We start from the raw sequence: 12,450 nt of genomic DNA, 5'->3' as shown, positions 1-12,450 counted from the left end.
ATTTGGAAAGAGGCCGGCCACTGCATAGGCCCTTGGAAGGGGTGGGACTGCCGCTTTCTACAGCCGAAGGATAAATGACTTTCAGACTTGGAAATCCAATGGTGTTTGCCTGCAGATCTTCCTTCCAATTTCTCCCTATGGAAATGAAAATCTGTATCTTTTGACTATCCTCCTTTGCATATTGGCACCGGACTTATTTTGAGATTCACAGGTCCACAGCCAGAAGAGAATATTTTGCACCTGTTTAAGGTGATGTGAGTAGCTGCCAAGTTGACAAGGGGTGGACATGTGGTAGTTAGATTCAGTTGTCAACTTGGCCAGGTGAAAGCACCTAGTTCTGTTGCTGTGGACATGAGCCAATGGTAGGTGCATCTCATCTGTTGCTAATTACATCTACAGTCGGCTAGGAGGCGTGTCTGCTGCAATGAGTGACGTTTAACTTAATTGGCTTGTGCTTAAATGAGAGAACGCAATGTAGCACATTCTAGCAGCTTGGCATTCCTCATCTCAGCACTTGCAGCTCAGCCCGGGCCCTTGGAGATGGAGAAAGAAATCACCCCGGGAAAGTTGTTGGAACCCAGGGGCCTGGAGAGAAGACCAGCAGAGACCATCCTGTGCCTTCCACATAAGAAAGAACCTCAGTGGAAAGTTAGCTGCCTTTCCTCTGAAGAACCAACAAAATAAATCCCCTTTTATTAAAAGCCAATCCATCTCTGGTGTGTTGCATTCCGGCAGCTAGCAAACTAGAACAGGCGTATACCTACGATGGAATATTATGCAGCTTTAAGACAGACTAAACTTATGAAGCATGTAATAACATGGATGGACCTAGAGAACATTATGCTGAGTGAGTCTAGCCCAAAACTAAAGGACAAATACTGTAAGGTCCCACTGATGTGAACCGACATTCGAGAATCAGCTTGGAATATATCATTGGTAACAGAGACCAGCAGGAGTTAGAAACAGGGTAAGATAATGGGTAATTGGAGCTGAAGGGATACAGACTGTGCAACAGGACTAGATACAAAAACTCAAAAATGGACAGCACAATAATACCTAAATGTAATGTAACTAGGTTGGAACACTGAATGAAGCTGCACCTGAAATATGGTTTTTTGTTTGTTTGTTTGTGTGTTTGTATCTTTTGTTTTTGTTTTTTTCTTTTTCCTTTATATATATATATATATTTATATTATTAGTATTATTACTTTAATTCTCTTCTCTATATTGGCATTCTATATCTTTTTCTGCTGTTTTGCTAGTACTTTTCCTAAATCGATGCAAATGTACTGGGAAATGATGATCATGCATCTATGTGATGAAACTAAGAATTACTGAGTGCATTTGTAGAGTGGAATGATTTCTAAATGTTGTGTTAATTTCTTTTCTTTTTTTTGATTAATAAAAAAAATTAAAAAAAAAAAAACTAAATTCAGAAATAAAAATGGTGATATCACTACTGACCTTACAGAAATAAAAAATATTATAAGACAATAGTATGAATTGTATACCAACAAACTAGATAATCTAGAAGAAATGGAAACATTCCTAGAAATACACCAGTTACCCATTCTGACTCAAGAAGAAATAGAAAACCTTAATACACATATAACCAGTGCAGAGATTAAAATAATCAAAAACCTACCACCAAGGAAAAGTCCAGGACTAGAAGGCATCACTGGTGAATTCTACCAAATACTTACAGAATTAACATCAATTCTCAAACTCTTACAACGAATTCAAGAGGAGGGAATATTTACTAATTCATTCTGTCAGGCCAGCATTACTCTGATACCAAAGTCTGGTAAAGATATCACAGGAAAAAAACAATTACAGACCAATTTCACTTATGAATATGGATGCAAATATCCGAAACAATATATTAGCAAACAGAAACCAAACGCATATTAAAAAGATTAAACACCACAACCAAGTGGGATTTATTCCAGGAATGGTGTTTCAACATAAGAAAATCAAAGTAACATATTACATAAATAGAATCAAGGTTAAAAAAAAACTTAATTATCTCAATAGATGCACCACATAAGCAGAAGAAGAAGGAAAAAGCACATGATTATCTCAATAGATGAAGAAATGCCATTTGCCAATTCCTGCACCCTTTCTTAATAATACTCAGAAAATTAGCAATAAAAGATAACTTTCTAAACATGATTATGGCCATTTATGAAAAACCCACTACCAACATCAAATTCAATGATGAAAGACTGAAAGCTTTCCACCTAAGATCAGGAATAAGACAACGATGTTGGCTTTCATCACTGCTATTCAATATTACACTACAAGTTCTAGCCAGAACTGTAATTTTTTTTTCCGTGTTATCTTTACCAGACTTTGGTATCAGAGTAATGCTGGCCTGACAGAATGAATTAGTAAATATTCCCACCTCTTGAATTCGTTGTAAGAGTTTGAGAATTGAAATTAGGTAAGAAAAATAAAAGGTATCCAGATTGGAAGGGAAAATGTAAAACTATCTCTATTTATAGATTCATCTTTTATATGGAAAATTCAAAGGAATCCACAAGAAAGACATTAGAGCTAATAAATGAGTTTAGCAAGTGGCAGGGAACAGGATCAACACAAAAAAAATTAAACAATGAACAATCCAAAGAGAAATTGAAGAAAATTCTATTTACAATATAGCATCTAAAAGAATAAAATATCTAGGAATAAATTAAACAAAGGACATGAAAGATTGGTACATTGAAAACTGCGAAACACTGCTGTAACAGTTTCTCTTTCACCACATTCACCCATCTCTGCTTAAATTTATATGCAATATTCTGCAAAGCAGCAGGAAAGTAAAAAAAAAAAAAAAAAAAAACAAGCCCTTGCCCCTCACATTATGGTAGAACAAAGCAACTATATCCTAACAGGGCAAAGGAAACTGTAGATCCAAGGGAGAGAAGAATCTGTGGATTAAAGAAACCTCAGATTCTCTTATACTTCTTAACCTGAGCACCCGTCCTATGTCAAGGGCTGTGCAATATTCATATGTCCCATACTAACACCATAAATTAGCTCTATTAGCCAGGAAGTTGAGTAAGCTAAATTAACAAGCCCAGGTCACACAGGCATGTTTCCAACGAACGGACCAAGTTTAGGGTCATAGAGCTCCCATCTTGAAATTTTACAATGTCTACGGGATGCATTCTTGGGGGCGGGAGTTGGTGAAACAAGAACCCTACGCGTCCGCCAAGCCCCACCACTCAGCGGCTCCGCACCTCCCACAGCCGGAAGGCTCTCAGCAGGAAGCCGTTTCGTCTGCAGCCTCGATCCCGCAACCTCTGCACCCCGCCAGCCGCCGCGCCGGGGGCCAGCCTGAGGCCGAATCACGTGGCAGACAAACATGGCTTCTCGTGTGTGAGGCAAGGGCAGGTTGCTGTGAGTCCTGGTGTTGCTAAAGGAGATAGGCAGCACTGGCTGAAATACGGGAAGCATAAGGTACTGGCATTCTGGGGACATGAGTGCAGTAAATGTCACGGTATCAAAGGAAGTCTGGTGCGTTGTCTATTTGTTCTCCTGCAGCGCAGGAAGGGGATCGGGGAAACTGGCTGGGAGGGGAGGTGGGGGGAGTCGGTCCTATGGTGTTGACCGTCTCTTCGCTTTCTTATATTTAATATTCAAATTAAGCCAGTAAAAGGGGGGAAAATTCTATGGGAGGCTTTATCCAGGTTTACTGCCAATTTACCGAGTAACCTTTTTGCCGAATTTCATTTTCCCAGGCTCCACTTTGCACATTGCCTCTCTCAGAGCTGACCCACAGTGACGTGATTGCAAATACAAAGCCTTTTTGAAATGTTTTTAGTTGTTTTTTTTTAAGTGGCGTTGTTGAAAGGGATTTATTAGTTACAGGGACTTCCTGGTCAGGGCCTGTGCTGAATTAAGGGCGACCCTTAATAGAAACAGTGGAAACGGTTAGTTCCCAAAACTCGAAACCTCGTCAGTATGCAGAGCATTGAACAGAAAATTAGTAACGGCATTGGGCTGGACTTCCTGGGGAAATAATTTTTCTTTTGTTTCCGTCATAGCTTTTTATGTCTATGTAGACTGAATTTGATTACTGCTTTATACATCCCTCCACCATGCACAAAGTCATAGCTTTTTATGTCTATGTAGACTGAATTTGATTACTGCTTTATACATCCCTCCACCATGCACAAAGACATAAACACACTAAAAGCTCCGGTAGTCTGGGATTGTGAATTATCTTATCGCCAAGACCCTCAAAAACTTGGAGTCCAGGAAACCTACACCTAAATTTCAAAGTATGCATTGTACAATATTACTTTTTAAACCCAGGCATATGAAATTTCAGTGCACTCACCATTTTCGCAATGATCCTTACATAATGCACATCCAATAAATATCGTTAGTATTGCAAGTCATCTTGTAGTAAATAGATGAATAGTGAACCAAGAAAATCTGATGTCATAACATCATGTTTTTCTGTGCTGTTTTCCCAGAACTTTTGTTTCTCTTAACTCTGCTACTCTGAAATCTGTTGTTTAGCAGGGTGAATCTTCAGATTGTAAACTCATCGTTTATAATTATGACCCCTTAACTTTGACATTCAGCCTAACTAGTGCAGGCATTAACAGACTTCTGGATTAAGGACCAAATATAGCCTGCAGTTTCTTTCTGTACAGCCAGCCAGCTAAGAATGATTTTATATTCTTAAAGGATTATTTAAAAAAAAATTCAATATAGATCATGTGTGGTTCAAAAAACCTGAAACATTTACTGTCTGGCTCTTTAGAGAAGTTTCCTGGCCCTCTAGATCTCGAAATGAAATTGTTCAGTTTTCAAGGTCTTCAACTCTACTAAATACCAAATTCCTTTCTAAAATGGTACCAATTTACACTTCCACCAGCAGCATTCAAGAGTTTCAGGTGTTACGGCGGCCCCGCCCCTGGCCTGGTACCGCCCTCCCGGGTATTTCCGGGCTGAGTCCCACGTCTTCTCGGGTGGGGAAACTGAGGAGAGGGCGGCCTCAATAAAGGAGACCGAGTCAGGGGAAAAAAAAAAAAAAAAAGAGTTTCAGTTGTTTTGGTCCCACGTCCTTGCCAATAACTGAATTTTTTTTATTTTAGCCAACCTATGGGTGTACATTGGTTTTAATTTGTATTTCACTGGTTACAATGAGGTGGAGCATGTTTTCATAACGTTTATTAGCTGTTTCGACTTCCGTCTTCATGCATGCAGTGTCTGTTCATCTCTCATCAATTTTCTACTAGGTTGTTTGACTTTGTTTTTCCTTTGTAGTTCTTTATATACTCTGAGTACGAACTTGTCAGTTCTGTTGCAAATATTTTCTCCCACACTAGCTTACCTTTATGGTATGTACCAAACACAAGTTCTTCATTTTAGTATTACTTTTAACAGTCTTTTTTGTTTAGTGTTATTTTTTTTAATGCTTAAGAAATATTTTAAAGGGTTAAGAAGATACCCTGTATTTTCTAAAAGTTTTGTGTTGCTTTTTACATTCTGGTTTCCATTTCACTTAGTAATTTTTTTTTAATATGGTATATTTGCATTTATTTTCCAGATTATGAATTCCATTTACAGCTAATTCTTTTAAAATTAAATATTAATGGTCTTTTGAAGGCTTTTTATGTTTCTTGTTTATAGAACTACATTATTGAAAAATGATTATTTTCATTTTTTAAGGCTCAAGATGGAAAATCAAGAACCAGATACTATCAAGAAAAATTTAACAGCTTTGAATATCATAACCAGAAAAATTAACCAACTTCCAGAAGTAGAAAAGTAAGATAATTTAAAAACTGTTTACGAGATGGTAAAATTTTCATCATTTTCAATTTTCCGTCAACATCATCTCAAATTTATTTGATTTGAGCAGAAATAACAAAGAAAACCCCATTTTTCTCTTTCTTGCCTTGATGAGAAACCATTTTGCTCAATCTCACATAGCTAATTGTGAAAGGCTAAAACTCATGTCTTTCAGCATGTTTAACTGTATAATGGTTGTTTTTTTCCCATTCAACTTGGAATATAATAAAAAAATTATGAAATAGGAAGACCATTAAACCTGGTATAGTAATCCTTGTGACTGGTAATGATAGGATAGTGCATTTGAGATGATAAGTATGAAACATATTCTGGAGATATAATCTTACTATCTTCAGGAGTAACTGTACAAATTCCCATCTTGCTGCAACTTACCATCTCAACAAGGGGGTACCTATAAATCAAAGGCAGTAATAAGACCTTGGTAAGATATCATAAATTATTTATCCTCCCCATCCCCACTATTTTATTTTCCTGAGGTGATTACAGAAAAACTAAAGACGGGTCTGTGTCTATTTTTCCAGACCAGCAGGGTGGGAAGAGCTGAAGAAAAGGACCCAAGGAATAGGATAGATGGTAGAGCAGCTTTGAGAAGGTGGTTGTCATTAGAACCTTGACCAAAGAAGGAAGCATGGGGAAGTGAGCCAGACAGGCAAAGTAGATTGTTCTTGGATGTTAACTGTAGTGGGCATCTAAACAGGGCTGATTTATCTTTGCTTGCTTCCTTTTTTTCCCTATCTATTCCCATTTAGTTCTCCTTACTCTGAATCCTCACCCCCCCCCCTTCCTCCTTTATCAGTTAGGTATGTTTTATGTTTAATAGTTATTTGTACGTAGTAAATTATTAACTAAAAACATGACCTCAGCTATAGGAACTGAAAATCAGGTTGGAAGATAGCAAACTTTGCTATTCAGATTCTGGTTGCACTGCTTGCTTTTTGATAGTTGGCAAATTATTAATCTCACTAAACAGTGGCTCCTCTAAAGTGGGGAAAATATGTATTTCCCAGGACTGTTACAAAGATGAAATTACTTATAATTTATTGGAACTACTCAAATTTCCTACTCCCTCAACCTCCACAAAAAAACAGAACTCTCACCTTTACATGTTTTCTGTTATTGTTTGGTAGTTCTGCTCTTATCACTCTTTATTATCTTGTATAATCTAAGTTCCTAAACTGACTCTTGGACTGTCATAACCATTTTTTATAGACTTCTGTTATAGTTGAAGTTTGTGTGTCTTTCATCCTCCGATAAGTCAACTATAGAAAGTTGACTGATATCTTTGAAGAGAGAACTTTTTTTTTGTCCCTTCAAACCTGTAGTAGGTACTCGGTGAGTAAACAGGCACCATGATTTCAATGTGACAGGTAAGAAAAGTAATACATCATACAGTGTAGGAAGCTTAATTAGGAGTTCCTTGAAAAGCTACTTTAAGATGAGTCCACTGAAATTAGAAAGAGTATTATATGGCTAGTTTAGCTAAAAGAGTTATGAAAAATTTGATCGACTATTTTCAGGATGGCAAGGTAACAAAAGCTAATTGGAAGTCTTAAGAGTTTGAATTGGAGACTGTTTTCAATATCCAGCTATAATTTTATGTTGTTTTTAATGTACAGAACTTAGGTTATACCTAATGCTGCCTGCCTTAGGTCATACGTACCTTGGCTTAAAAACCAGTTCTCTATTTACCATCTCCAAACATCAGTGTTATTTCAACGGATTGTTGTAAAGTACCTAGCACATAATATTCCCTAAACGTTGATACTTCCCCATCCTCCAATCCTTACATTAATACTTGAAGAGTGAAAGGAGACACATTAATTCCACATGATTGAATGCCTTCTATGTATCAGGTGCAGTTGAAACCAAGTTGAATACATCTTTGTATTCATGTTTATATACTAGTGGGGAAGTGTGGCATGAAATCAATAAGGTAGTACCAACTTAAAGGTGTTGTGCTAGAGAGGTTAAGTATTGGATAATGTGGGAGCCCAGAGATGTACCTAAAAAATCAGGAGCCATTCCCTGCTACACAGGGGAAATTTATTAATTATCCTTTGCCAAAGAAAAAAATACATTTGGCAAGATCTAAATGTTCACGTTTTCCTTAAGTGTTGATCCAATCTGAGAGCCTTTCAGAATAAACATCTGTCATGTGAAACTATTTTTTTAAGGTGTTTGCTTATGGTGCTATAAGAAATAGATGTTGTATCCAGTTAATTACAAAGCCCTGATAAGTTCTATAACCCATGTCAGAATTGTTGGACTCTTAACATATACAATAGAACCAAAAAAAAAAAAATGTTTTTTTTTCTCACACTTTCAGGAATCTATTTGAACATGGATCAACATATATTGGACTTAATGCGGCTCTCTGTGGACTAATAGCAAATAGTCTTTTTCGACGTGTCTTAAATGTAACACAGGCTCGTATAGCTTCTGGCTTACCAATGGCGGTGATCCCTTTTTTGACAGCACATGTATCTTACAGATGTTTTGTAAATTTACCTTTGACTACAGGTAAAGTCTCTTTCACTATGACCAGAAAGTTTGCCTTGGTATATATTATTTGCAACTTAGTAAGTTAAGTAACTTAAGTATTAACATTTAATACTTAACAGATGTTATCAGGTAGCTATGTGCTACAATGCAGGTTTGAATTAAGACTGCAACTTGCTAGTATCTCATGTACTGTGGCAACTAATTTGTATTAGCATGGTCTATCAGACAAGTAAGATGCACATAAAGACACAGAAGTTTTAAGTACTTTCCTTTATCTAGCTTATCTTTACCATAGTGCTCTTTTATAGTAAGAAATATTTAGAAACTTTTTTTTAATGCTGCCTACCTTTTTTAAAGATTTCATGGAGTACATCTCTCAAACCACTAAACATATGCCACTGAACATATACACAGAGTTATCAAATATACAGACTTGATTTCCTTTTGAAAATCAATTGTTAACACAGGGGCTTAGGAGCAGTACATTTCCTTATCCAATTCTCTTTACCTTCAATTAAGTGCTGTTCCAAATTTGTTTAAAATGATTTAGTATTTTGTTTGAATCCATGACCAGTGTGGAAGTACTTTTATAATGAAGAGAAACCTACTTCCCAGTGAAATTTAACAGACTAAGGGGTACATGTTTATTAGCTTTCTAAGATATCTTATCTTCATTTGGAATTGAATAGAGTTTTATAGAAATAAAGTCACATATAATGTAAAAATACAAGAAAAGTATTTTGATTGTTTTAAAAAATTTCTTCAGGTTAAAAAAGTTTTAAAGGCAGAAAAAAGCCTGCTAATACATGACAAATACACCCAAACCCTGAGATTATTATATTCAAGTTCAGAACAAAAAAGAATTTCCCTATCAATTATCTCTAGCTATTTTCGGTCACTACATATTAATTAAACCTATACCTTGCAGAATTTCATTTACCTGAAAATTAAATGAAGTTTAATTTATAACCAATACAGTTTGTACTTTTGGATAGCATACCTGACAATGATAGGAAAATCAGAAATATCTGTAATATAGAGGTGCCTTACATTCTTTAAATCATGTTTACTTGACTATTCCAACCTTCACTTCCAGATCTAATTTATTTCATAGGTGATCTGAATTGTGAGACCTGTACTGTAATTCGGGGAGGACTGGTTGGTCTTGTTTTTGGTGGTCTGTATCCGGTTTTCTTGGCTATTCCTGTGAATGGTGGCCTAGCAGCCAGGTAGGATTCTCTCACTGTTTTCTCATAATCATTAACAAATTTTAATAACATATAAGTGACTGCCTATAAAACTCACAACTTAAAAGAGCAAGTATACTTTCTATGTTTAAGGCATTCATTCATACCAAAGGCAGTGTCACTTTTTTAGCTGAATGAAGACATTTTGAGCACTTCTGCCAAAGAACTGTCAGAAAATGTCTAGTTAAAAAGGCTGCTATCTAAAATAATGTTAGTTGTTCTCTGATAAACTCTACTGCATCAAGAAATTTATGTTGAGTCCCCAGAGGCAAACCAGAGAAAGATAAACAAAAAACAACAACAAAAAAAACCCCACACTTTTTAGGACTAGAAGACACTTAAGAGAGTATCATTACCTTAATCTTTACCTAAACTAGCTTTATCTTAAGAACAGTATATACTGGCTTGAAAAAAACAAACTTTTCAAGAGAAATGTTTCAAATGTTTTCTTACAGGTATGTCTCTGCATTGCTACCGGAGAAAGGAAACATCTTAACCTACTGGATTAGAATTTCAAAGCCTATTTTTAGAAAGATGTTATTTCCCATTTTGCTTCAGACCATGTTTGCAGCATACCTTGGATCTAGACAATATAAACTACTTATAAAAGCCCTTCAGTTACCTGAGCCTGGCCTAGAAATTCATTGATTTTAAGTAGAAATGTAAACAAGAATAAAATGGTAAAAATAACCTGTGTCTAATGTATGAGTAAACATAAACTTGTAATTTATTATGTGAGGTACAATTCCAGGACTACAACAAAAGACTACACACAGAGCAACAAAAGGCTGAACTGCAGTAAAGGCTCCCCACTTAATACTGATTTAATTTGCCCAACAGTCCCTTCAATTTAGCTTACTCTGCTCCTTTACATTTTTTTAAATTACTTCTTTAATTTGCCTAGTCGTCTCCTCAGTTTAGCTCACTCCACTCCTTTACATTAAGTACTAACACCTTTCCTCACAGGGAGAACAATTGCAGACTTCTCAATAGATGGTTATTCAGGCTCTACTTGAGCTGTTCCAGTGGCAGAGCCCTCCACTTCAAGTCACCTTATTTATATCCTTGGAAAACTATATTCACAGCCAATAGAGGCAAATTATTGGACACTTCCATCTAATGTAGTTTAATTCTTTGGAATTAGACAGCCATGAGCCTCTTCTCTTAAGTGCCACTTTACATCATATTCCATAAGCATTTTAACTACTACCTCTAAATAAAGTGACCTATTTGTCAAGAAATCCTGTACTATTTAAAATTACATAAAAGGAGAATTTAGCCTGTCACCAAAGGCAATTTCATGATTGACTTAGGCTTTTAGCATCTCTATTTTAAGGAATATAATAAAGCAGTAATGGAGAAAATACATTTTACATTTTTTGGAAAGCAAAAAACAATTTGTTCTTTGAGAAGGCACATAAAAATTTATTCCCTACCTAATTTATATAAGAAATGATCCTAATTTTGAGGCAAAGGAATCTTTGTACATAGAAGACACACTAAAAGGAAATATACAAAAATGTTTACTATGGCTTATTAGGATTATGGGTGCTTTTTCTTCTTGATTCCTTTTTGAAATTTTCAGATTTTCTATGATGGATACGCTTTACTTTTACAACCAGAAAAATATATATACATTATTTAAAAGGAAAAAAAATTGGTTATTTTACAAGGAAAAAAAATCAAGATTAAAATTTCTGTGACCAAAAATTATCCATTTTACCAATATTGTCAGTTCTATTTAAAGCAGTTTTACCATAATTTTTTTTTGCTTTTTTTTTAAAAAGACATGGGCAGGCACGGGAATCGAACCCAGGTCTCAGGCATGGCAGCCGAGAACGCTGCCTGCTGAGCCACCATGGCCTGCCTTCTACATATCACGATTTAAAAAAGTAAATTAAAAGTAATTCCTGACTTTAGAAGAAACCCAAATTACTGAATTAGACTCTTATAGAGAATAATCAACTTTTAGATCATTTGAAACTTAATGATACAACTAAACTGTCTGATAACTCAATATAAATTATTTTCTTATCCTTAAGCATTCCCACAATATTTACTCCCTAACATAATACCATATGTAAATAGGTAAAGTTTATAATGGTTTACATAACTAAAATTTCTATTCATTTGTCCTCTACCATGTATGTATTAAACCCTCTTTTCAATTAAAAACAAGCAATATAAGCAATAAAAGCATGTTAAATCTGTTGCTGCATATCTACTTTATCAAAAAGTTTGGTCAGAGGGTAGATAAGTGACCTTGCATGACAATTTAAGAAAGCTTTCAGTTATTTATGGTTAAAACCTAAAGAACACTGCTTCATTCAGTCTGGAAAAAAAAGTAATTAGTATTTCTGTCTAGTCACAGTAAACAACCTACTTAAATCTTTTACAATTAAAAAAAAAAACAGGTTCATACTAAATCAAGGTATCAATATAGTTTGTAAACCCAACTGTAGTATACTAAGAGCCTGAAGGATCTAGGAAATTGTTCACAGTGGGTCCATATACAGAAAATTTGGAGATACATTCTAAAGGAAGTGGGCTACCAATAAAACTCAAATCTGTGTATATTTACAAAACAACAGAAATGTTCAAAGCACTATTTAGTGACTAGATATTTTCATTGGAATGACTGAAAACTGAACTATATTTTCAACAAAGCAAAGTCTTCTGAAATGGTTTATTTTTTAAAAGTGAGGAAAATGGCTCTACAATGAGAAATCTTGAATGTAAAAATTGGGAAAAGGAAAAAAACTAAGAATAAAACACTGATCAGGGAACAAAGCAATGAAAAAGTCAAGTCAGTAAGCAACTTCCTAATAACCTACAATCTGGGGGGGGAAAGGTCAAATTTTCTCCAATA

At 35.4% G+C, this 12,450-nt stretch overlaps 1 protein-coding gene across 1 annotated transcript; it reads left to right on the top strand.

Moving 5' to 3' along the window:
- Window positions 1–3,171: 3,171 nt before the first annotated feature.
- On the top strand, window positions 3,172–10,271 carry TMEM126A (transmembrane protein 126A). Its single transcript, XM_077113402.1, has 5 exons — window positions 3,172–3,462; window positions 5,689–5,787; window positions 8,159–8,352; window positions 9,449–9,563; window positions 10,037–10,271. Exons 2-5 carry the CDS (start codon window positions 5,696–5,698, stop codon window positions 10,227–10,229), a joined length of 594 nt encoding a protein of 197 aa, XP_076969517.1. The 5' UTR covers window positions 3,172–3,462; window positions 5,689–5,695; the 3' UTR covers window positions 10,230–10,271.
- The last annotated feature ends 2,179 nt before the right edge of the window (window positions 10,272–12,450 follow it).

Source organism: Tamandua tetradactyla, chromosome 8 (assembly GCF_023851605.1).
Source record: "Tamandua tetradactyla isolate mTamTet1 chromosome 8, mTamTet1.pri, whole genome shotgun sequence".
NCBI lineage: Eukaryota > Metazoa > Chordata > Mammalia > Pilosa > Myrmecophagidae > Tamandua > Tamandua tetradactyla.
Note: the sequence above shows the minus strand (reverse complement) of the source record. Positions and strands in the feature narration are given on the sequence as shown.